General features: G+C 49.2%; 1 protein-coding gene across 4 annotated transcripts in view; it reads left to right on the forward strand.

Moving 5' to 3' along the window:
• The window catches only part of LOC123747089 (AT-rich interactive domain-containing protein 3A), a 455,735-nt gene that overhangs the window by 83,052 nt on the left and 345,214 nt on the right, over positions 1-27,469 (forward strand). For all 4 annotated transcript variants that reach the window (XM_069321604.1, XM_069321600.1, XM_069321603.1 and 1 more), the window contains exon 2: positions 23,998-24,288. In XM_069321604.1, coding sequence (XP_069177705.1) covers positions 24,025-24,288 — 264 coding nt within the window. In that variant the 5' untranslated portion in view covers positions 23,998-24,024. The remainder of the gene's footprint in view (positions 1-23,997; positions 24,289-27,469) is intronic.

A 27,469-nucleotide genomic window follows, 5' to 3' on the forward strand; every position in this document is an offset into this window, starting at 1 on the left:
AGGAACCTGTGTAAGGAATCATTCAGAACCTTGGATACCGCATATGTAAGACCAATCCTGGAGTATGCGGCCCCAGCATGGAGCCCGTACCTTTTCAAGCACAAGACGAACCTGGAAAAAGTTCAGAGATATGCCACTAGCCTAGTCCCAGAACTAAGAGGCATGAGTTACGAGGAAAGGCTGCGAGAAATGCACCTCACGACACTAGAAGACAGAAGAGTAAGGGGAGACATGATCACTACCTACAAAATTCTCAGAGGTATTGACAGGGTAGATAAGAATAAACTGTTTAACACGGGTGGTACTCGAACAAGGGGACACAGGTGGAGACTGAGTACCCAAATGAGCCACAGAGACGTCAGAAAGAACTTTTTGAGTGTCAGAGTAGTTAACAGGTGGAATGCATTAGGCAGTGATGTGGTGGAGGCTGACTCCATACACAGTTTCAAGTGTAGATATGATAGAGCCAAATAGGCTCAGGAATCTGTACACCAGTTGATTGACAGTTGAGAGGCCGGACCAAAGAGCTAGAGCTCAACCCCCGCAAACACAACTAGGTGAGTACAACTGGGTGAGTGTACACACACACACACACACACACACACACACACACACACACACACACACACACACACACACACACACACACACACACACACACACACACACACACATACACACACACACACACACACACACACAACAGTCGTCTGGTAGCTGAGCGGACAGCGCGCAGGACTCGTAATTTTGTGGCCCGGGTTTCGATTCCCGGACCAGGCACAAACAAATGGGCAAAGTTTCTTTCACCCTGATGCCCCTGTTACCTAGCAGTAAATAGGTACCTGGGAGTTGACAGCTGTTACAGAGCTGCTTCCTGCGTGTGTGTGTGTGTGCGGGAAAAAATTAGTTAGTAGTTAGAGTTGATTGATTGACAGTTGAGAGGCGGGCCGAAAGAGCAGAGTTCCCCCCCACCCCCCCTCCGCGCCCACAAGAATAAATAGGTGAACACACACACACACACACACACACACACACACACACATACACACACACACACACACACACACACACACACACACACACACACACATGTATAATGAGTCCTGTCTTTAAACCTATATTGTCTGGTATTTTGGTTCATTGCTAGAAGTTAAGTCAGTAGAGCTGTCGCAAGAATTATGTACAATTATCTGAAAAAAAATCAACTCATGCACCAAATTCAATCAACTCATTCTTCAGGCACTCACTTATCACTGACCATTTCTACTTTTCTAGAAATATTAACCTAATTGTTAGGAAAGTAAAACATAAGAATGAGGGGATTAACCTCTTACCTGAGGGGATTTTTTAAGGTGTAGCGGGTCTACAGGACAGACTGCAACAACCATTCAGCTGAGAAAGCTGGGACACCCTCGGTTGGAGATTTGCTATTGCGAAGGAGCTACTGCCACAAACACATGCCAGAGACGGCACCGCTTCTGTGCCAGGTAAGTCCACTATGGGCTCACTATAGCCCGTGCTACTTGCCCCGCTCCTGTGCCAGGTAAGTTACGGGCTCACCATGTCCCATGCTACTTGGAACTTGTTCCGTGTAGCTGAATCTATAACAACAACAACAACATGCCACAAACAGATGGCTTACCTTGCGGTTGGTTACCTTGCGATGATTTCGGGGCTTAGCGTCCGCGCGGCCCGGTCCTCGACCAGGCCTCCTCGTTCCTGGGCTGGTCAACCAGGCTGTTACTGACAGGCATTTTGAAAAAGTAGTTCACCGTGCGAGTTTTAGACGTGTATTTGGCGTGAGACCTCTGAGACAATGGCTGACTTTTGTTTGGGTAGTTGCAGTTGACGACCCAGACTTGCACAATTGCTCATTGCAATTGGAAGATTACCATTATCAGAAGCAGTGTTGAGTGTTTTTGCTTTGGCCCAATAATCATGCTAGCGAAGAAAAGAACACTAAATGATGAACGGTGAGTGGTATAGAAAAACTCTTTCTTCCTCCTTTTGCCGAGATGAAAGGGAAACCATCTTGTTTGATTTGTAAACATTGGGGGAGTTGTTGCCAAGAAATGCAGCGCTCGTAGGCTCTATGAAGCGTTGTAGTATGTATGATCAAGTATGATCATACCCACAAGTATGATCATACCCACAAGTATGATCAACACACAAGCTGCAGAATTACGAGACGATGAAGTTAATGAGTTCGAACAGTGGTCGTAAAAGCAACAGTCGGTAATTAGAAGTTTTCATTAAGGAAGTGAGGTGGCAGTTAGAGCAAGCTTCATGATTGTTGGGTCTTCCGACACTTTCTCCGAAGGGAACGCGATTACAAATAGCATGTTGGTGGCTTCAGAATTGATTTTCCTGGAGAAACGGCAAAGATTTTGCAAACATGAGCAGCCTCTTAATAAATACTGTTGCCGGATGGATCAGTGGTTTATCAGAGAATATTAATTCCCATCTCAAAGAGAAAGCTGTTTACTGCATTTTCTACTGCAACTGAAAATACAGATATGTGATACAGCATCAACTTGCAATTTGTATACGTGATGTTGATGAGAGTAGGCAGGTAACATTTGAGTTTGGGAAAATGTATATTAATCTATATTAATCAAATAACCAACAACATGTGATGATAACTTTGTGAGGGTTGAGAGCAGCGCTGGACTTATAAGGCGTTGATTGAACACAAACTGAGTCTGGCTACTAATGGAGTATGGGGAAGTGATTTGTAGAAAAGCTGTTGTTACTAAATTAACGGATTTTTTTTTTAACTGTGAATGCTAACCAAGAATTTCGCAATTGTCATGCATAAGTCATACTGAAGAGTTGTGCAGTCAAATATTATTAATGGATATAATATGGATTAATAACACTCTCAAGTCAGGCCTGGCCCCGGGCCGGGCTTGAGGAGTAGAACACACAGAACCACATCCCGGTACAATCCAGGCCCAGGATAATGTCATGGATGTCCTCATAGGTTTCTCCAGATAGTTGGATTGCTTTATGGCACATCATGAGAGCCTCTCGGACTGTCATATCACAAGGATCTTCTCTGGTCAGGTCTGGCAGCTGTACTGAAGAGCTGTAAGGATGGAAATATCAAGAGAAAGCGCCAAGCCATTACGACTACATAGCACTGGGAAGGGGTCAGGATAAGGATTTGGGATGGGACGGGGGGAAGGAATGGTGCCCAACCACGTGGACGGTCGGGGATTGAATTCAGATCTGCATGCATACCTGAGTTTACCTGAGTTTGACTGAGAGCCACTAACACTAGTGACCTCGACGAGGACAGGGAGTCGCGGTTTGTTGAAGCCCCCCCCCCCCATTTGCCTTAATATTTCCCAGTTGTAGTGTAAAGATTAAGAGAGTTTTGGCATTAACGGTTTCGGCGGGTAGGCGGTTCCATGGGTTGATAATCCTGTGGGTGAAAAAGCATCTCCTGTTCTCAGTCCTACACTGTGGCTTGTTGAGCTTGAACATTAACAGAATGATAATGAGTGGGTTCAAGATAAAGTTTTCCTGGTGAATATCACACAACACTTTAATTACCTGAATGCAAAAAAAATTGCAAGGACGCAATATATTAATGACAAGGTAATATCTACGTGTTCGTTCCTGTCTGATAACACTCCAGCTTTTTGAAGGGCAACTTGCAGATGTCAATCTTTCACATTCTCCAACCTTGCCATCCCTGCAAGATATACCAGAAGTTCATGAAGGTATTCACACTGAAAAGTACTGCAGCAAAGTTTCCAAGTTATGGTATTGGTTTTACGACAAATTTACTGACTTTTAAATTCCTTGTGAGTTTATTCTCCTTTTTTGTTCGAACTCCATTCATCATTGCATTTGTGTTGATAAATCCCCATTAAGTACGAAATTTCTTAACTAGAAATAATTTAGCTATATGAGATTTTGTTTTGAGGGAAACTGTTGTAGTGTTGACACATTTTATCAATATGTGGCAACAAATTATCCCAGGATCAAGTTGTAATGATCTATTATTTACTAATATTAATGATAAAAGCGCTGTACCAGTATTCGTTACCTTCTTGGATGTTTGGTTGTTGCTGGATTATTGAGAATGCACAGCAGATCACTTCAGCAGTTTATTGAGTAAGGTAACAAGTTATATATGTGGCCTGCCGAGGTCCTACCTAACTGTGGTCTCGTGAGACACTGAGGCCTGCCTCGAGAGAGGCAAGTGCCGTCTCTGAAGGGAACGACATCAGAGGCCTACTCGTCTGTGATTGGGCAACCCGTTCTCGCACTTGCTTATAGTCAATATTGGCTTATTTAATAAGTGCATATGTGACATACTAATTGATTGTGAATATTTTAGTTTACTTTGAAAAGCTTCATAGAAAACACCGACCTCACCTAACCTTCTTAGTATGTTAAGATAAGCATCTTATTGCATCTTATTTACAATTATTACTTAACCTATCAACGTTATAGGTTAAGTAATAATTGTAATTAAGAAGCAATAAGATGCTTATCTTAACATACTAAGAAGGTTAGGTGAGGTCGGTGTTTTCTATGAAGCTTTTCAAGGTAAACTAAAATATTCACAATCATTAGTATGTCACATATGCACTTATTAAATAAGCCAATATTGACTAAAAGCAAGTGCGAGAACGGGTTGGATTGGGTATGTCCCAACCGTCATACAATTGCAGTACTAACACCGCTGGGACATGCTACCAAGTCGACGTCCCTTGTCGACAAGCTCTGGCTAACTAGATAGTTGCAACAAAAGCACCTCGGTGGCATTTAATAATGACTTACATGAGAAATTTCATAATCAACATTAAAAGAAGATCAGGTGTGCGGGATACTAACACCTCTCGCCATGTGCCCAAAAATTAAATTTGAACATAATAGGTGAAAAATGATGGTAACAATGCTTTAATTATACACGTGCATTAAGAACATATATATGTCTAAGTTCAGATATGAACAATGCATCTCAAGGTATTGAGATCATTAATGATTTATCATTATTACAAAGTGGTTTGTTTCAAAGACTGATTATGCTGTTTGGAGGCACAAACGTCTATAACGAGCTCTTTTCTGCAACTAACATTAACAAATCTGGGCTCCAAGTTATACTTACTTGGAGCAGAGTATTCACACTTGAACTCAATACTAAATGTTGCTGTAGTTCACTCATTTGTTCCATACTTAAATGCAATATCCGGGCTGTAGTGGATATGTGGGCCTGCGGGCCGCTCGAAGCAACAACCTGTTAGACCAAGTTATCCCAAGTAAAGCCTGGCCTCAGGCCGGGCTCAGGCCGGGCTCAGGCCGTGTTACTTGCAACTTTTGGTTCCGAGGAGCTGAATGTTAAACAACAATAGCGTCCAGTTCTCTTTCCTCCATCAAGGCCTGGCAGCCTTCCCTCACTCGCCACGTGTCCCGGGTTCTCTCGCTGACTTGCCTTTGCTGTTGAGAAATAAATCATGTAATTTTGGTAAAATGCAAGCAGGAAGGACTTTAACTGAGTGCTTCACACACTTCTGTGATGTGAGGCGGGGCGGGTGGGTGATGGAAGGTGGGGGAGTGCTTGGAGGGTGAGGGGTGGAGGTGGTGGGGGGTATGTTACCTGTCAGTTGTGCGCTGAGCTGTCAAGGAGGGGAGTGAAGCTGTCAAGAACAGGATGGGTGGCTGGAGGAAGTTGTCAGGTGGAGGTGAATGCAGAGAGAGAGAGAGAGAGAGAGAGAGCGAGAGAGAGCCAGACAGACAGACAGACAGACAGACAGACAGACAGACAGACAGACAGACAGACAGACAGACAGATAGACAGTCAGACCCATCCTCCTGTTTAAATAGCACTTTCTGTAACTATATGGACCATCGTACATATATTGATGTAATGGACAATTAGATTAAATAGAATTTGGTACTATTCACTTTGTAGTTATCACAGACAGACGAAAGAGGATGGCGGCTTATTACTTTGATATGTTGGCTTGGACACGTGTGCTGGCGACACTTGACATGTGTTCCGTGTCATGATGGGTCGGACACGTGTTGAGACACGTGTGTTTTGTACTTGAACACGTGTGGATTGGAAACTGTAATTTAATAAGGTGATAGTGTGAAAATGTACACATTGAAATATATAAACACACACGTGACTACCTGGCCCCTGACCACCTGGACACACAGGTGACTACCGGGCCCTGACCACCTGGACACACAGGTGACTACCGGGCCCTGACCACCTGGACACACAGGTGACTACCGGGCCCCTGACCACCTGGACACACAGGTGACTACCGAGCCCTGACCACCTGGACACACAGGTGACTACCGGGCCCCTGACCACCTGGACACACAGGTGACTACCGGGCCCTGACCACCTGGACACACAGGTGACTACCGGGCCCCTGACCACCTGGACACACAGGTGACTACCGGGCCCTGAGCACCTGGACACACAGGTGACTACCGGGCCCTGACCACCTGGACACACAGGTGACTACCGGGCCCTGACCACCTGGACACACAGGTGACTACCGGGCCCCTGACCACCTGGACACACAGGTGACTACCGGGCCCTGACCACCTAGACACACAGGTGACTACCGAGCCCCTGACCACCTGGACACACAGGTGACTACCGGGCCCTGACCACCTGGACACACAGGTGACTACCGGGCCCTGACCACCTGGACACACAGGTGACTACCGGGCCCGGACACACAGGTGACTACCGGGCCCTGACCACCTGGACACACAGGTGACTACCGGGCCCTGACCACCTGGACACACAGGTGACTACCGGGCCCGGACACACAGGTGACTACCGGGCCCTGACCACCTGGACACACAGGTGACTACCGGGCCCTGACCACCTGGACACACAGGTGACTACCGGCCCTTGACCACCTGGACACAGAGGTGACTACCGGCCCCTGACCACCTGGACACACAGGTGACTACCGGGCCCCTGACCACCTGGACACACAGGTGACTACCGGGCCCTGAGCACCTGGACACACAGGTGACTACCGGGCCCCTGACCACCTGGACACACAGGTGACTACCGGGCCCCTGACCACCTAGACACACAGGTGACTACCGGGCCCTGACCACCTGGACACACAGGTGACTACCGGGCCCTGACCACCTGGACACACAGGTGACTACCGGGCCCGGACACACAGGTGACTACCGGGCCCTGACCACCTGGACACACAGGTGACTACCGGGCCCTGACCACCTGGACACACAGGTGACTACCGGCCCTTGACCACCTGGACACACAGGTGACTACCGGCCCCTGACCACCTGGACACACAGGTGACTACCGGGCCCCTGACCACCTGGACACACAGGTGACTACCGGGCCCTGACCACCTGGACACACAGGTGACTACCTGGTCCCTGACCACCTGGACACACAGGTGACTACCGGGCCCCTGACCACCTAGACACACAGGTGACTACCGGGCCCTGACCACCTGGACACACAGGTGACTACCGGCCCTTGACCACCTGGACACACAGGTGACTACCGGCCCCTGACCACCTGGACACACAGGTGACTACCGGGCCCCTGACCACCTGGACACACAGGTGACTACCGGGCCCTGACCACCTGGACACACAGGTGACTACCTGGTCCCTGACCACCTGGACACACAGGTGACTACCGGGCCCCTGACCACCTAGACACACAGGTGACTACCGGGCCCTGACCACCTGGACACACAGGTGACTACCGGGCCCTGACCACCTGGACACACAGGTGACTACCGGGCCCTGACCACCTGGACACACAGGTGACTACCGGGCCCTGACCACCTGGACACACAGGTGACTACCGGGCCCCTGACCACCTGGACACACAGGTGACTACCGGCCCCTGACCACCTGGACACACAGGTGACTACCGGGCCCTGAGCACCTGGACACACAGGTGACTACCGGGCCCCTGACCACCTGGACACACAGGTGACTACCAGGCCCTGACCACAGGTGACTACCGGCCCCTGACCACCTGGACACACAGGTGACTACCGGCCCCTGACCACCTGGACACACAGGTGACTACCGGCCCCTGACCACCTGGACACACAGGTGACTACCGGCCCCTGACCACCTGGACACACAGGTGACTACCGGGCCCTGACCACCTGGACACACAGGTGACTACCGGGCCCTGACCACCTGGACACACAGGTGACTACCGGGCCCCTGACCACCTGGACACACAGGTGACTACCGGCCCCTGACCACCTGGACACACAGGTGACTACCGGGCCCTGAGCACCTGGACACACAGGTGACTACCGGCCCCTGACCACCTGGACACACAGGTGACTACCGGGCCCTGAGCACCTGGACACACAGGTGACTACCGGGCCCCTGACCACCTGGACACACAGGTGACTACCGGGCCCTGACCACAGGTGACTACCGGGGCCCTGGACACACAGGTGACTACCGGGCCCCTGGACACACAGGTGACTACCGGGCCCCTGGACACACAGGTGACTACCGGCCCCTGGACACACAGGTGACTACCGGGCCCCTGGACACACAGGTGACTACCGGCCCCTGGACACACAGGTGACTACCGGCCCCTGGACACACAGGTGACTACCGGGCCCCTGGACACACAGGTGACTACCGGGCCCCTGGACACACAGGTGACTACCGGGCCCCTGGACACACAGGTGACTACCGGGCCCCTGGACACACAGGTGACTACCGGGCCCCTGGACACACAGGTGACTACCGGGCCCCTGGACACACAGGTGACTACCGGGCCCCTGGACACACAGGTGACTACCGGGCCCTGACCACCTCGACACACAGGGGACTACCGGGCCCCTGGACACACAGGTGACTACCGGGCCACTTACACTCACAGGTTGAACATACTGCACCATTTCCGCGTGGGGCTGCGCCTTTCTTAATTATATTTACGAGTCGGTGAGAGGTAACTCCGGCCGCTGCTAATGGTGTATAAAGTCGTGTTTTAGTGTTTGGTGGACGGCCGGTCGTTGAGGCTCCTGGTGTCTGCTGATGCGCCTCTGTTGCTAGGGGAGGGGGGGGGGTTCCTGCTAATTGGTCCCCCCCCCCCCCTTAAACTATCCACTGCGTTTGTTTGGACAGGAATAGACGTGGGATCGTTGGATTGTTTTGTGAGTAGGTTAGGCATATGTTCACCCAAACTCGTTCATATATAAGTAGGAGTTGCCTGGTATGGACCAATGCTCTATTTTCCTACTATGTGTTAACTTTATTATTTAAACTCTATAAATATCTTAACAATTCGACCATATATTTCGATTGGGCAGCAGAAAATAACATGATGCTTAACAGTGATAAATTTCAGGTACTCAGGTACGGCAAAAATGAGGATCTGAAACATAATACAGGGTACAAAACACAATCGAATCTTCCCATAGTAGAAAAACAGCATGTCAAGGATTTGGGAATAATGATGTCCGACGATCTAACGTTTAGGGAGCATAACCAAGCAAATATTGCGTCAGCCAGAAAAATGATCGGATGGATTACGAGAACTTTCAAATCCAGGGATCCCATCACAATGGTTGTACTCTTCAAGTCACTTGTGTTGTCCCGTCTCGAGTACTGCTCAGTACTCACTTTCCCCTTTAGAGCAGGAGAGATTGCTGAAATAGAGGGAATACAGAGAACATATACGGCACGCGTAGACGAGATAAAACACCTAAATTATTGGGATCGTCTCAAAGCACTCCAAATGTACTTTCTAGAAAGGAGACGAGAGAGATACCAAATAATATACACATGGAAAATACTGGAGTGCCAGGTCCCAAATCTACACAGTAAAATAACAACGTACTGGAGTGAACGATATGGAAGAAAATGCAAGATTGAACCAGTGAAGAGCAGAGGTGCCATAGGCACAATCAGAGAGCACTGTATAAACATCAGAGGTCCGCGGTTGTTCAACGTCCTCCCAGCGACCATAAGAAATATTGCCTGAAAAACCGTGGACATCAAGATAAAACTGGACTGTTTTCTAAGAGAAGTTCCGGATCAGCCGGGCTGTGGTGGGTATGTGGGCCTGCGGGCCGCTCCAAGCAACAGCCTGGTGGACCAGACTCTCACGAGTCGAGCCTGGCCTCGGACCGGGCTTGGGGAGTAGAAGAACTCCCAGAACCCCATCAAGCAGGTATCAAGCAGGTATAAGAAATGTAAGAATGATAGAAAATATATTTTATTCAAGCGTGTGGAGCCTGTTAAAAAACTGGTCAGTATTTCCATTTGCAGCAATAACGCCATGGTCACATCTGTCGAACGCTTTTGCGACAGCTGTGTATAATACATCAGCGTTTTGCTCGTCTTCCATGACATTTAGGGCCATGTCAGATTAGTGCAGCAATTGTGAGAAGTAAGAGCACCCTGTCCTGAACCCGTGTTAACCAGGGTTATGTTGATGCTGTGATGCGACATACAGGCGGTCTGTGGTGGGTATGTGGGCCTGCGGGGCCGCTCCAAGCAACAGCCTGGTGGACCAAACTCTCACAAGTCAAGCCTGGCCCCGGGCCGGGCTTGGGGAGTAGAAGAACTCCCAGTACCCCATCAACCAGGTATCCCATGTGTTTTGTAATCTTTCTTCTTAGCACTCTTTCAGAGATTTGTGTGATGTTAGTTTATCAGTCTATAATTCATTACATCCGTTTTACTGCATCCTTCGTGGAATGGCGGGATCTCCGCTGTTTTAAGTGTAGCAGGGAGATAACAACAGTGTTATTTTTTTAAGATTGTGATGACTGTAAAGTGTGAGGAATGAGGGCCTGGTGTAGAGTGCCTGGGCATGCTGTCTATAGCTACTACAAGGTCCAGTGGGGTCTGGGGGACATGTGATATATGCTTCAATGTTGGGATCTCATTCATACAGTACTCGTTTGCTAGATTGCCTATTTGCAACGAAATGATGTAGTAACCATAATGCAAAATAACTTTTAAAAACAAATGTAGCAAGTCGTTTCAATAATCTTTTTCAAATATAACTGGCTGACCTGCTTGATACCTGGATTATAACTGGCTGACCCTCGGCGTTGATCAAGAGAGGAGGTTTTAATATTCCTCAAAACCTGTGTCTGATCACCCGGACTGCGAGCTGCAAGCATCAACAGTCTGCCTGGTCATAGACCACACCCACCTGCTCAGTTACTTATAAAGGAGACTGACAGTACCTGCCCTCGCCTCCTTCCCCTGCCTGTTTCTCCTTATTTGTAACTATATATATATATATATATATATATATATATATATATATATATATATATATATATATATATATATATATATATATAATTATGACAATATTAATAAGCTTGATATTAGTCAGTAATTGTGAATGTGAGCGGCATTATCTCCAGCCCGTCCTCTCAAGCATTCACTACGTCACTAAACTCATGTACTAAATCGCCAGAGCCTAACGTAACCCGTGAATATAAAACGGGACATACGCCAGTTTTACGAGCCGGTATGATTCCCCGTACAGCAGTTTTTGGCCCTGGAGGATTGATATGTCAACATGCGATATCGTATTCGAGAGGACGGGATGTACGAGGTGTTGTGTTTGTGCGATATCGTAAAACCTAAGATCTTAGGGCTGTGTTTGGGCGATATCGTGAAACCAAAGACCTTAGGGCTGTGTTTGGGCGATATCGTGAAACCTAAGATGCGTGGAGGCACCAGCGGACCGGATAAGATATCCATCTGGGCGGGTTGGATATACAGCTGGATGTGATGGTGGATTAATGGTTGATGGTGGGCGTGGTGGCGACGCGGTGGGAGGCGTGGGAGGAGGGCGTGTTGATACAGGTGCCGTGGGAGGGAGAGCAGGGTGTTTAAGAAGTGCAGAAGAGGAGGGGGGGGAGGGGTTACATTTGGCACGGAAGAGTGACGGTAGTTGTCAATCCTCTGTCGTGTAATAAGACAGAGGAGTGAATGACAGGCTTTGATTTGACGGGCGGGGGGAGGGGGTACATCAAAGGGGTTGACTCGCCAGGGGAAGAGGGGGGAAGGGGGTGTGGATGACATCTTGGCAAGATAGAGGTGTGGATTGCATGCCTTTGCATGACAAGGGCTGGTGCGATAAGCAGTGGAAGACGAGATACGACAGAGGGTGGATGGTGGATGACAGAGATAGTGAAGCCAGGTAGGTGGATGATAAAGACTGTGAGGACAGAGGGCCCTGGGTAAATAACGGAAGCTAGACAAAATAATCACAATGGGTGTCCCAGCGTCCCCAGCGGAGGGAAGGAAGCCGCAATGAACGAGAGATACAGAGACGAAGCGATGACCAAAGGATTGAACTGGTGACAGCTGGAGACAGAAAATAAAATGGTGTGTTGGCAGGCGAGTCAGAGGATGATGATGATGATGGTGAGGATGGTGAGTGTCGTCTCACCTTCATCAAACTCTCATTAAGGCGCGGCTATTTTCGTCCAGGTAGTAGGGTGGTGGTGCGAGGTTGTTGCTTGTCTGGCTATACACTAGGCTGGGACATGCTCCTGGTATGCCCCCAGGTATGCTCTAGGTATGCCCCCAGGTATGCCCCAGGTATGCCTCCAAGTATGCCTCCAGGTACGCCCCCAGGTATGCCCCCAAGTATGCCCCCAGGTATGCTCCAGGTATGCCCCAGGTATGCCTCCAGGTATGCTCCCAAGTATGCCCCCAGGTATGCTCCAGGTACGCCTCCAGGTATGCCCCCAGGTATGCTCCAGGTATGCCCCCAGGTATGCCCCAGGAACGAAGGTGTTCGTATTGGTGCCGAGGTAAAAAGAGAGGGGGGGGGGAGTCTGTGAGAAAAGTTCCATTTCAGATTAATGGCATTTGATTGAAGATTAAGCCACCCCAATAGGTGGCACGGGCATGAATAGCCCGTGATAATGGCATTTAGGGGGTATCTGATGTTAAGTAGTGGCCAGGAGGGCCTCGTAGCCTGGTGGATAGCGCGCAGGACTCGTAATTCTGTGGCGCGGGTTCGATTCCCGCACGAGGCGGAAACAAATGGGCAAAGTTTCTTTCACCCTGAATGCCCCTGTTACCTAGCAGTAAATAGGTACCTGGGAGTTAGTCAGCTGTCACGGGCTGCTTCCTGGGGGTGGAGGCCTGGTCAAGGACCGGGCCGCGGGGACACTAAAGCCCCGAAATCATCTCAAGATAACCTCAAGAAAGACCCCAAGTACCACAAATGAGAGATACTAGAAGCCTGGGTGGTTGAGTCCAGATTGTGGGTTCGATCCCATCGTATAACCTCAGTGTTTTCTCGGTTAAACATGAATTCTGTTGTATTATCCTATGTAATATACCTTTTTTTTTTTTTAATGCGCCGCACTTATACTTGCTGGTGGACCTCGAGCCAGATTCACGAAGTAGTTACGCAAGCACTTACGAACGTGTACATCTTTCCTCAATCTTTGACAGCTTTGGTTACATTTATTAAACAGTTTACGAGCATGAAAACTTGCCAATCAACTGTTGTTATTGTTATAAACAGCCTCCTGGTGCTTCGGAGCTCATTAACTGTTTAATAATTGTAAACAAAGCTGACAAATGTACAGGTGCTTAAATGCTTGGGTACCTGTTTCGTGAATCTGGCCCCACGTCTCCAGGAGGTGCACTTCCACTATAAGATTAGGGATAACATAGACGCGATAAAGCACCTAAATTATTGGGACCGTCTCAAAGCTCTCCAAATGTACTCACTAGAAAGGAAACGAGAGAGATATTAAATAATATACAAAGGAAAATACTGGAGGGCCAGGTCCCAAATCTACACAGTAAATTAACAACGTACTGGAGTGAACGATATGGAAGAAAATGCAGAATAGAACCAGTGAAGAGCAGAGGTGCCATAGGCATAATCAGAGAACACTGTATAAATGTCAGAGGTCCGCGGTTGTTCAACGTCCTCCCAGCGACTATAAGAAATATTGCCGGAACAACCGTGGACATCTTCAAGAGAAAACTAGATAGTTTTCTTCAAGAAGTGCCGGACTAACCGGGTTGTGGTGGGTATGTGGACCTACGGGCCGCTCCAAGCTACAGCCTGATGGACCAAACTCTCACAAGTCATGCTTGGCTTGGGGCCGGGCTTGGGGAGTAGAAGAACTCCCAGAATCCCATCAAGCAGGTTTCAAACAGGGAAGTGCCGGAACAATGATTGAAGATTGTCTTCAGGAATTACATATGTTCATCCAGGAAGTGTTGGATCAGTGAGCCGGGTTTAAGAGCCGAGAAAAGTTTGTATGTTTACAACGTCGCTACTCTTTAAAATAAACCTCACCTAGCTTAACCAAACCCAACTCAACCCAACCTAACCTATCCTCACCAAGCTTAACCCAACCCAACCTAACCCATCCTCACCTAGCTTAACCCCCAATCCAACCAACCCAACTCATCCTAACCCAACCCAACCTATCGAAAATAGGAGATTGATTGATAAATATTAAGCCTCTCAAGAAGTGGCACGGGCATGAATAGCCCGTAGTAAATAAGAGATATAATGTTGTTTAATATATACGGCGTGCAGAAGGTACGTGATGCCACTGTGACATCATAGTTTGAATGCCGGCAGAGGTTGTGGATCCTTCAGGGATCAATAGGGTTGTGGTGGCTAGCTATGTGGGCCGCGGGGTTGTAAAAACCTTATCCATCAAATCATCACTAGAAATGTCTGCGAGACAATAACTCGGCACAGGTAAATCACAGGTATCCTTGCTTTCTCGAACCCAACAACTTTTCTTCAGTTTACAAACCTACCCTCCGCCCTCCCTCATTTGACCTTCCCCCCCCCCTCTTCCAGGGGTGAGCAGGGAGTATTTCCTGGCGTTATCTGCCAGCCATTAAGATAACGAGTGAATGCCGACTCTCGTAAACGAGGAGTTAAGATAATAAGCGCGACAATTGTGACGTGAACGGCCAGGGATTAGAGATGATGCGTCGCGTCCCGTGCGTGGTGTGGCCAAGACTCATCCTGCGTCACTCTTCCTGTCACACTCTCTCTATTGTTACCCCTGTCACACTCTCTATTGTTACCCCTGTCACACTCTCTATTGTTACTCTTGTCATCCCGTCACCTTGCGGCTCTTGTCACCCCTGTCACACTCTATTGTTACCCCTGTTATCCCGTCACCTTGCGTCTCTTGTCACCCTGTCACACTGTCTCTTGTCACCCTGTCACACACTCTATTGTTACCCCTGTCATCCCGTCACCTTGCGTCTCTTGTCACCCTTTCACACTATTGTTACCCCTGTCATCCGTCACCTTGCGGCTCGTGTCACCCCCCTGTTCTCTGTGGTAGTTATACCTGCCGGTCTCTGAGAGTCATGTCTTGTCACTTGTCACACTCTTCTCACCCTGTCACTGGTCATCCTGCCGCTCTCTCGTCACCCTGCTCTCTATGCAGGGTGACGAGAGAGCGGACGAGAGAGGCACAGTGCAGATGATGTTATTACATGTGTATAAAAACTTAACTCTTAGCACCCTTGAAGCATGTTGATGTCTGTGATGTCAGCGTCTTACTGCCATCTTGGTGATTAGGTCATTTCAACTCTCCGCGAGAGTCCCAGGAAAGTCACCAGCATGCATGTTATGTGGCATATTTCAGGGCCTTGAGGGAGCATAGGGACCTATACACAGAAAGGTATACCCCTGTAAACCCTCCCCCCCCCCCCTGCTCGACTTGAATACACTAGGAGTATTTTTAGCTCTGGACTATATTCAGAACTAAGATGTACTTGCTGGTTGGTCAGTAAGCGTTTGTGGTGACCTTAATAACCCTTCAGTGGTTGATAGCCATTAAGCCCAACACCAAATTAAGGTCATGGGTTTATATAGTGTTGCAATGGCTAGCATAATAGACGTGGGATCGATGGATTGTTTCAAGTGTAGGTTTATATATATATATATATATATATATATATATATATATATATATATATATATATATATATATATATATATATATATATATATAAATAGCAGAGACACTGTGTCTTCCCATATTAACAGGGACTTGATGAAATTAACGTCTAAATGACCCCTCACTTGCTCTGGTGCTCTTGGGAGGTGTTGATCTTTGGGGGATTTAAATACTCCGAAATTACCATCTCTTTTAAGGGTCTGAGCGGTGGTGCAGAGGGTTAAGGCGTACCTGTTATGCCAGTTGCTGGAAGGCTTCTGTGCTGGCTAGGGTTCGAGTCTCCTGGTGGGAAAGTGTTCTAAAGTTATATATATATATATATATATATATATATATATATATATATATATATATATATATATATATATATATATATATATATAAAATGAGGATCCACCACCATCATCTACGTCTAATATCACCTTACTTATATAATCTGTTGGCTACCACCCGCACCACCACTCAGCAATCACCAGTACCAAGTTACCATCACCTACAACCATTACCCCCCCCCCATCACCAACATCACCTAGCACCAAACCAGTACCATCCTACCATCACCAGCGGCGTCTTAGTAGCAGGACCACCACCACCACCACCCTACCACCATGATCACAACCAGTTCCACCCACACCATTCCCTCCCCCCCCCTGGCCATCCCTAAGTGGTAGTGCCGCCGCCCCTGGCCATCCCTTGGTGCCAGTGCCGCCGCCCCTGGCCCCCAGCTGCTCGATCATAGGTTTATTGCGCCATTAAATCGTATTATTAGATTTACGGCGTCCCTGTTTAATGGTCGCTCCTCGTGATATCACTTTCCGAGAAGCCTGCCCCCACACGGTTCTCTGGTGGCAGGGAGGGCGTGGGCGGCTGGTGCAGTGGTGGGGAGGGCGTGGGCGGCTGGTGCAGTGGTGGGGAGGGCGTGGGCGGCTGGTGCAGTGGTGGGGAGGGCGTGGGGGGCTGGTGCAGTGGTGGGGAGGGCGTGGGCGGCTGGTGCAGTGGTGGGGAGGGCGTGGGCGGCAGGTGCAGTGGTGGGGAGGGCGTGGGCGGCTGGTGCAGTGGTGGGGAGGGCGTGGGCGGCTGGTGCAGTGGTGGGGAGGGCGTGGGCGGCTGGTGCAGTGGTGGGGAGGGCGTGGGCGGCTGGTGCAGTGGTGGGGAGGGCGTGGGCGGCTGGTGCAGTGGAGGGGAGGGCGTGGGGGGCTGGTGCAGTGGTGGGGAGGGCGTGGGGGGCTGGTGCAGTGGTGGGGAGGGCGTGGGCGGCTGGTGCAGTGGTGGGGAGGGCGTGGGCGGCTGGTGCAGTGGTGGGGAGGGCGTGGGCGGCTGGTGCAGTGGTGGGGAGGGCGTGGGGGGCTGGTGCAGTGGTGGGGAGGGCGTGGGGGGCTGGTGCAGTGGTGGGGAGGGCGTGGGCGGCTGGTGCAGTGGAGGGGAGGGCGTGGGCGGCTGGTGCAGTGGCAGGGAGGGCGTGGGCGGCTGGTGCAGTGGCAGGGAGGGCGTGGGCGGCTGGTGCAGTGGTGGGGAGGGCGTGCAATTGCAATGTTTACCTTCTTGAATATAATTTATGTGTTAAGTTGCAAGCCAATGACAACGTAGCAGAGGTAGCAACTTTCGTTTGACTTACAGAGGATGTGCTCAATTTTAACTTTTGTTCCGAGGGGAGAGCTTATCCGGCATCATCACTCATCCTGTGAGTGAACACACCGCCTCAGGGGAAGAGTTGGGCAGCGTTACTCATCCTGTGAGTGAACACACCGCCTCAGGGGAAGAGTTGGGCAGCGTTACTCATCCTGTGAGTGAACACACCGCCTCAGGGGCAGAGTTGGGCAGCGTTACTCATCCTGTGAGTGAACACACCACCTCAGGGGAAGAGTTGGGCAGCGTTACTCATCCTGTGAGTGAACACACCGCCTCAGGGGCAGAGTTGGGCAGCGTTACTCATCCTGTGAGTGAACACACCACCTCAGGGGAAGAGTTGGGCAGCGTTACTCATCCTGTGAGTGAACACACCGCCTCAGGGGAAGAGTTGGGCAGCGTTACTCATCCTGTGAGTGAACACACCGCCATAGGGGCAGTATTGGGTTGTTCATCCTGTCACTTGTACCAGACGCAGATTCCCTTTGAGGGCCAGCCACAGATTCGTGACTCACGCTGGAATATCCCTGAATAAAAATTAAATAACAATCCTTGATTCATCTACAAACTTTACCTACCTCGCCTTGGATCCGAGGATCAACGTTCCTGCGGCCCGGTCTCTGACTAAGTCTACACTGATTTACCCCCAGACCATCTAATTGTTCTTGAACACCTCCTTACCCGCTAAGCTAAATTCTTCAAGGTGGCGTTGCATACATAATGTATAACTTTGAACAAAGCAAATTCGGATAATTGTGAACATATTGGAAGGAGCAGCCGTGGACGTAGTCGTTTCCAATATGTAATGGGCTTGTAACACCCCCCTCGTAATTGGGACAGGACCATGCTGGAGAATTTGTTCTCACTATAGCAACAATCTTACACTTGGATGTGTGGTGTGGGGTTAGATACTGGGTGGCGTGGGGGCGTGGGGGCGTGTGGGGCGGTGGGTGGCATGTGGGCGTGGACTGCTGTCACCGTGATTAAGAGAGTGATCTCTGCCCTCCCCCCCCCTCGCCCCAGGTCTAGCAACTCCCCCACCGGTACACACCATTAATGAATTTTGTTTACAATTTATCAAGCAGTGACTCGGTGACATGGCGGCGGGCGTGGGGCGGAGGGGTCGTGACCCACGCCCGCCGCCCTCAGCCCACGCCCAGTGCCCCCAGCCCACGCCCGCTGCCCCCAGCCCACGCCTCTTGCCCCCCAGCCCACGCCCGCTGCCCCCAGCCCACGCCCACCGGCTCAACCCACTGACGGAGTCCACACCACGCCAATAAATCCCTGCCGCCCTATCCCTCAGCCCACGTTCACCACCCACGCCCCCAGAACCACGCCTACATCGAGGCCTACAATCCCGCTGCCAACTCTGACACAGCTTCGCGACCAAATGAATGGTGGGACATGCATGGCGATGCATACCCTGCCTCCATCACCCTCCTAAGGTTACGGAGCGCCATTATCGACTGTGTCCCTGACATGGTCTGCAAGGGCTGTCCCTGGCTAGCGGTAAGCCAGGGGTCCTGCAAAGTTGGGCTAGGGTTAGAGTCAGAACCTAACCAGAGGCTAGTTGCCATCGGGCTAATATTATACGGCAGGGGTATCTAGGGGACATATAGTAAAGTATCTAGGGATATACGGCCATGTTATTTAGGGGACATACGGTACCGAGTCTGAAAGATATTCATTGCGAGGGTTAGGAACATGCCGAAGACGGGTCATGGACATGTCAGGGAAGGGCTAGAGGTAGCCCAGGGACATGCCGAGGGACTGCCAGGGGGTGGGCCAGAGACACACCGGGGTGGGGCCAAGATAGACACGGAAGAAGGATGACAAACCGTGGCCCCCTGGGCTGGTTTGGCCTCGACAGATAGATATTGGAGATAAAATGCCTTGAGTAGCAGGAGGCGAACGTCGGTATGGTGTGTAGACAGTATGGTGTGTGGACAGTATGGTGTGTGGACAGTATGGTGTGTGGTGTGTAGACAGTATGGTGTGTGGACAGTATGGTGTGTGGTGTGTAGACAGTATGGTGTGTGGACAGTATGGTGTGTGGTGTGTAGACAGTATGGTGTGTGGACAGTATGGTGTGTGGACAGTATGGTGTGTGGACAGTATGGTGTGTGGTGTGTAGACAGTATGGTGTGTGGTGTGTAGACAGTATGGTGTGTAGACAGTATGGTGTGTGGACAGTATGGTGTGTGGTGTGTAGACAGTATGGTGTGTAGACAGTATGGTGTGTGGTGTGTAGACAGTATGGTGTGTGGTGTGTAGACAGTATGGTGTGTAGACAGTATGGTGTGTGGTGTGTAGACAGTATGGTGTGTAGACAGTATGGTGTGTGGACAGTATGGTGTGTGGTGTGTAGACAGTATGGTGTGTAGACAGTATGGTGTGTGGACAGTATGGTGTGTGGTGTGTAGACAGTATGGTGTGTGGTGTGTAGACAGTATGGTGTGTGGACAGTATGGTGTGTGGTGTGTAGATAGTATGGTGTGTGGTGTGTAGACAGTATGGTGTGTAGACAGTATGGTGTGTGGACAGTATGGTGTGTGGTGTGTAGACAGTATGGTGTGTGGACAGTGTTGTATGGACAGTATGGTGCGTAGTGTGGACAATATGGTGTGTGTAATGTGGACAGTATAGTGAGAGGAAGAATTCGTAATATATCAATTGTTGTGCTGTAATTTCAGGCATTTATGTAACTTAAAGTTTGAAAGGACTGGAGCTGAGAAATTCAGGAACTTGAGGAGAATGTTTCCTTAGTGACCGAGTGGTTATTGATGCATCTTATTATAGTATAGTGCATAGTGCACTCACACACCTCACTACAACACTGTCACGTCTTATACTGTCTCACCCTACACTGTCACGCCCTACACTGTCACGACCTGCACTGTCACGACCTACACTGTCACGCCCTACACTGTCACGACCTGCACTGTCACGACCTGCACTGTCACGACCTGCACTGTCACGACCTGCACTGTCACGACCTGCACTGTCACGACCTGCACTGTCACGACCTGCACTGTCACGACCTGCACTGTCACGCCCTACACTGTCACGACCTACACTAAAACGCCCTACACTGTCACGACCTGCACTGTCACGACCTGCACTGTCACGACCTGCACTGTCACGACCTGCACTGTCACGACCTACACTGTCACGCCCTACACTGTCACGACCTGCACTGTCACGACCTGCACTGTCACGACCTGCACTGTCACGACCTACACTGTCACGACCTACACTGTCACGACCTGCACTGTCACGACCTGCACTGTCACGACCTGCACTGTCACGCTACCTTACCTTGAAGTGTTTCCGGGACTTAGCGTCCCCGCGGCCCGGTCGTCGACCAGGCCTCCTCGTTGCTGGACTGGTCAACCAGGCTGTTTGACGCGGCTGCTCGCAGCCTGACGTATGAATCACAGCCTGGTTGATCAGGTATCCTTTGGTGGTGCTTATCCAGTTCTCTCTTGAACACTGTGAGGGGTCGGCCAGTTATGAGTTATGTCCCTTAATGTGTAGCGGAAGCGTGTTGAACAGTCTCGGGCCTCTGATGTTGATAGAGTTCTCTCTCAGAGTACCTGTTGCACCTCTGCTCTTCAACGGGGGTATTCTGCACATCCTGCCATGCCTACTGGTCTCATGTGGTGTTATTTCTGTGTGCAGGTTTGGGACCAGCCCCTCTAATATTTTCCACGTGTAAATTATTATGTATCTCTCCCGCCTGCGCTCAAGAGAATGGAGATTTAGGCTCTTTAGTTGGTCCCAATAGCCTAGATGTTTTACTGAGTGGATTCTAGCAGTAAAGGTTCTCTGCACGGTCTCCAGCTCAGCAATTTCTCCAGCTTTGAAAGGGGCTGTCATTGTGCAGCAGTACTCCACTCTAGAGAGCACAAGCGTTTTGATATATATGATATATGCTATAGTGTTAGGTGAGACAGTTAGGAAAACACTATTTGTCAAATATTGATACTGTTCTTAAAAGATTTCCCCATTTTGCACCCGCAAGATAACGTAAGCTTTTAAGGGTTGATAAATGTTAATCTTCTTGTTTGAGGAGCTGTTCACTTGAGACAGTTAAGCAAGTCCCAGCTGTGTCTGGGTACAAGTGACAGGATGAACAACCCAGCGGGTTTTCTTCCTATTGGGGAGTGTTGTACATTCTGCTATGGCGGTATGTTCACTCACAAGATGAGTGGCGCTGCCCAATAAACTCGCCCCTCGGGGCAAAATGTAAAAATTTTAATCCTGCCATGCCTTCTGGTCTCATGTGGTGTTATTTCTGTGTGCAGGTTTAGGACCAGCCCCCTCTAATATTTTCCACGTGTAAATTATTATGTATCTCTCCCGCCTGCGCTCAAGAGAATACAAATTTAGGCATTTTAGTCGGTCCCAATAGTTTAGATGTTTCACTGAGTGGATACTAGCAGTAAAGGATCTCTGCACGCTCTCCAGGTCAGTAATTTCTCCAGCTTTGAAAGGTGCTGTCATTGTGCAGCAGTACTCCACTCTAGAGAGCACTGTCACGCCTACACTGTCATGCCCTACACTGACATGCCCTGCACTGTCACGCCCTGCACTGTCAATCCCTACACTGTCACGCCTTACACTGTCATGCCTTACACTGATACTCTACACTGTCACTGTGTACCTGCATGGTGGAATTCAGAAGTTACTGTAGATTGCATCAGGTTGAAATCAGCACACGAAGACTAGCTTCCCACTGAGCAGTGTGGTTGACCACATACCAACCAGGAGACCTGGTCAGAGAGCGGGCCGCGGGGACGTTGATCCCCGGAACCATCGAAAGGTAACTCCAAGGTATGGAGACTCCTCCCTACAGGTAGGGAGGCCCGACCCGGCCTGCGGGCCGCTCCAAGCAACAGCCTGGTGGACCAAACTCTCACAGGTCAAGCCTGGCCTCGGGTCGGGCTTGGGGAGTAGAAGAACTCCCAGAACCCCATCAACCAGGTATCAACCAGGTAACCAAGGTACATGCTCCGTACAGTTCCACGTACTCTCTTCCCTGGATTCTCAATGAAGAATCCTGGGTTCGATCCCCGTGGCAGGGCGGGACAAATACATGGTTTCTGTTCTCGACAACGGAAGTGCTTTTTTTTTAACTCCGCGTTCACAAGAAATTGTGTAAGTAAGCTAAGAATCTGTCAAGGAGAGGCGAGGATGTGCAAGCTTATCCAAGCTCAACCACTTGTTGGGTAAAGTGTAACAGCCTGGAGTGTTGTTAAGGCAACTACCACAGCTAATTGATCAACCCGGAAGTATACTTTTTGGCCCTGACCCTTTGCTTGAAACAAGCATGTGTGTGTGTGTGTGTGTGTGTGTGTGTGTGTGTATATATATATATATATATATATATATATATATATATATATATATATATATATATATATATATATATATATATATATATATATAAAAAGCCATTTAGCCATTCAGGCTTGTTCGCATATATATATATATATATATATATATATATATATATATATATATATATATATATATATATATATATATATATATATATATATATATATATATTTATATAATATATTATAATTGATAACCCACTGTGATGCACTCATTATGATTATTATTTGAGTCACTACAATTACTCGCTGTTCCCGGCGATTAATTTTATGATCAACTAAACTGTTGGTCATCGCTTCTTGCAGTCCACAGCCCCGTTGATCAGGTTGAGATGTGTGGGTGACCTCGAGGTTTTCTTTTTTTTTTGTACACAGGTGGGTACAGGATCAACACTCCTGTTAGCAGGCTGAGAGCTTTACCTTCCTATAGCTCATGGTAAGCCTTACCCAATAGTGTTCCTGGGATACGACTCGTCAATCCTTTAACAACCCGGTACCCAATCACTGCATGGTGAACAGAGGCGTACAGTTAAAGATTGGCGCCCAGTAAATCCTCCCTGGCCAGGATACGAACCCAGGCCAAATCGCTCGCTAAATGCAAGGCGAGGGTGCTACTACTGCTCCACGGGACAGTCTTTACGGGTGATACATAGGTATGGCATCAATTGTGTATCGTGTGTACTGGGAGCTGTAATTACCTTGTTAAATATTATTTCTTTGTCATGTATTCCTACAACCGCTCTCCCCCCCCCCACACACACACACCGGCTCAACAAATGTACAGGTTCCTAGGCTCAGGAACCTGTACATTAGTTGATTGACAGTTAAGAGACGGGACCAGAGCCAGAGCTCAACCCCCGCCAGCACAACTAGGTAAGTACACACACACACACACTCCTGCAGTCAGTCTGTGACCGAAGCCATCACACAAACCCCTGTACATCCGCTCCAGTTACTTTTGTATGTGATATGATGTGTGTATAACTAACATGTATGGTTTGTGTGTATTACAGTCTGGTACCGAGGAGCGGGTTTCGGACATGGAACAGGAGGACAGTCTCGGGCTGATGGGCGGACGAGACAGCCCGCTCAAGCCTGGCGGCGGCTTAACCGAAGGGGAAGACATCCTGGCGAAGCTCCGCCAGCAGGTATCGGCGGCGTCACTCTTCCCGACGAGGGAGGGCGGCATGCTGGGCTCCTCCCCGCCCCCGCCAGGCTCACCCAACAATAATAACAGTATTAATAATGGACACAACCTCTACGACCGCCTCCACACCCTCCTGCAGGCCAAGATGAAGAGGGAGGTACGTGCTCAAGCTGTATTAGATTGTCGTTTATCTTCGGTGTTTTGGCGGGTACGATCGCGGCCCCGCGGAGCGCGATAGGTTTCCTTGTGTCGCGGGATGTGCGCGCTCTTAGGGATTTTAATCTTCCTGACCTTATGTGATAGAATGTTCGCTCTAAGTTTTGTATTTTTTGGGTAATAATCTAGTTGTGTGCGGGGAATATTTTATTGGGTATCATTTTACGGGTGTATTTATGCTATATAAATAGTTGATTGCTGTCAGATGGCTGTCCGTTGAGGTACGATACCTACTCGTTCGTTTTGAATAATGTAACCACTTCTGGGACACCGTGGGCGATGTTGAGCATTATAAGTGTGACTCGTCAATATAGTCAGTGATTTACTAGCTATTGTGAGCGGCTAATGAATATTGCATGCGACTGTAGGTCACTTGTGGTGTGACGTTAGTGTCGCTGTTGGTGGCGGCCGACGGCAACCGTGCGCCCCGCGAGGTCTGACGGAGACGACACGACCCTTAATGACGATGCAACCCTCCGCCGCCGCTGCACCGTCATGGACCCTGGCGTGACGTGAATGGCTAAAAGATCCGTTCAAATAAATAAACGTACGGATATTGATAGAGGATGAGCGAGGGTGGGTGTTGTGAGCGCTCCGGGAGGGAGGGGGGGGGGGCGTTGGGAGAGGCAGCAGCAGCAGCATCTGGGACCGCTTGATAGGGATGCTAAGCTCGTAAACAACCAATGGCCTTAGTTGTCAGGTGTCCAGATATTGCTTTACGCTCAGTAGTGGGATATTATGTGCAACTTGGTGAATGTTGATCATGCACGTGTGCTACGCCAACCTGGTAGCTGCAGTATTCTAGGTCAAGGATCACGAGAGTAAGACATCATTTTGAAATCGTTGTGGATTCATTATATTGCCTGCCTGCCTATTGCCTGCATTATATTCATCGTTGTGACTTCATTATATTGTTACCTGATCACACCCCTTTCCTCCCTATGGACCTCAGGGGGGACCTCTTCCCCTGTGGGAGAGGGTGTGGTCAGTTAATGTGATTCAAACGTTAGGCTTTCATACGGTGTGATTCATGCCAGGCTGCGAGCAGCCGCATCCAACAGCCTGGTTGATCAGTCAACCAACCTGGAGGCCTGATTGGAGACCGGGCCTCGGGGCCTTTGATCCCCGGAACCTGCACAAGGTAGCCACATGTTTGGTAGGTACCCCCACCCCCGCCCTGACAATTTTCCCTATACTTGATGACGATTTTAGCTATACATATATGACGTGGCTAATGTAAGCACTTCTGGCACTTGCATCCTTCTCAAGATGCTTTGATTAATACGAAAGTACCTAAGGAATTTCCTATTTAATTTCTTAGTGGTCGACAGTGTCACATTATTCATCACGTGTTAATTTCTTCGTGATTCACACACACACACACACACACACACACACACACACACACACACACACACACACACACACACACACACACACACACACACACACACACACATACACACACACACACATACACACACACACACACACACACACACACACACACACACACACATACACACACACATACACACACACACACACACACACACACACACACACACACACACACACACACACACACACACACACACACACACACACACACACACACATACACACACACATACACACACACACACACACACACACACACACACACACACACACACACACACACACACACACACACACATACACACACACACAATAGGAGCCCTGGTAGCCTGGTGGATAGCGTGCAGGACTCTTAATTCTGTGGGGCGGGTTCGATTCCCGCACCAGGCAGAAACAAATGGGCAAAGTTTCTTTCACCCTGAGTGCCCCTGTTACCTAGCAGTAAATAGGTACCTTGGAGTTAGTCAGCTGTCACGGGCTGCTTCCTGGTGTGTGTATGTACTCACTTAGTTGTACTCACCTAGTTGTGCTTGCGGGGGTTGAGCTCTGGGTCTTTGGTCCCCTCCTCTCAACCGTCAATCAACAGGTGTACAGATTCCTGAGCCTATTGGGCTCTATCATATCTACACTTGAAACTGTGTATGGAGTCAGCCTCCACCACATCACTTCCTGTGTGTGTGTGTGTGTGTGTGTGTGTGTGTGTGTGTGTGTGTGTGTGTGTGTGTGTGTGTGTGTGTGTGGAGGAAAAAAAAAGTAGTTAGTAAACAGTTGATTGACAGTTGAGAGGCGGGCCGAAAGAACAAAGCTCAACCCCCGCAAACACAACTAGGTGAATACAGGGGTATATATATACCTCGTCAACATATCCATCGTACTACCACAGCGAAACCTAGGACGAGGGTTCTTGAAATAGACTTAATATTAGGCTGGAGAGGGAATGTACACGCACGAGTATGATATACGAGGCTGTCGGCTCCAGTTACCCGCCGTAATAGAGCCCCTCTCTACACCGTCCTGGGAATACGACCCCCACGCCACTCACTCCCTAATATCGGAGTCCCCCCCACATCTACCGGGCGTTGGTAGGACTGGAAAACACGAAATAATCTGTGGGATAGGAGAGGGTGAAGGGTGGTGTGGGGAGCAGCTAGGAGATATTGAGGTGCGGCTAGGAGAGGGTGAGGTGCGACTAGGATAGTGAGGTGCGGCTAGGAGAAAGCGAGATGCGGCTAAGAAAGGACCTTAAACATAATACAGGGTACAAAACACAATCAAATGTGCCCATAGTAGGAAAGCAGCATGCAAAGGATTTGGGAATAATGATGTCTGACGATCTAACGTTTAGGGAGCATAACCAAGCAAATATTGCGTCAGCCAGAAAAATGATAGGATGGATTACGAGAACTTTCAAATCCAGGGATCCCATCACAATGATTGTACTCTTCAAGTCACTTGTGTTGTCCCGTCTTGATTACTGCTCAGTACTCAAGCAGGAGAGATTGCTGAAATAGAGGAGGAGAGATTGAGAGCAAGAGAGAAATAGAGCAGGAGAGATTGCTGAAATAGAGCGAATACAGAGAACATATACGGCACGCATAGACGAGATAAAACACCTAAATTATTGGGATCGTCTCAAAGCCCTCCAAATGTACTCACAAGAAAGAAGACAAGAGAGATATCAAATAATATACACCTGGAAGATACTGGAGGGCCAAGTCCCA

The sequence above is a fragment of the Procambarus clarkii genome, chromosome 10 (genome assembly GCF_040958095.1).
Source record: "Procambarus clarkii isolate CNS0578487 chromosome 10, FALCON_Pclarkii_2.0, whole genome shotgun sequence".
NCBI lineage: Eukaryota > Metazoa > Arthropoda > Malacostraca > Decapoda > Cambaridae > Procambarus > Procambarus clarkii.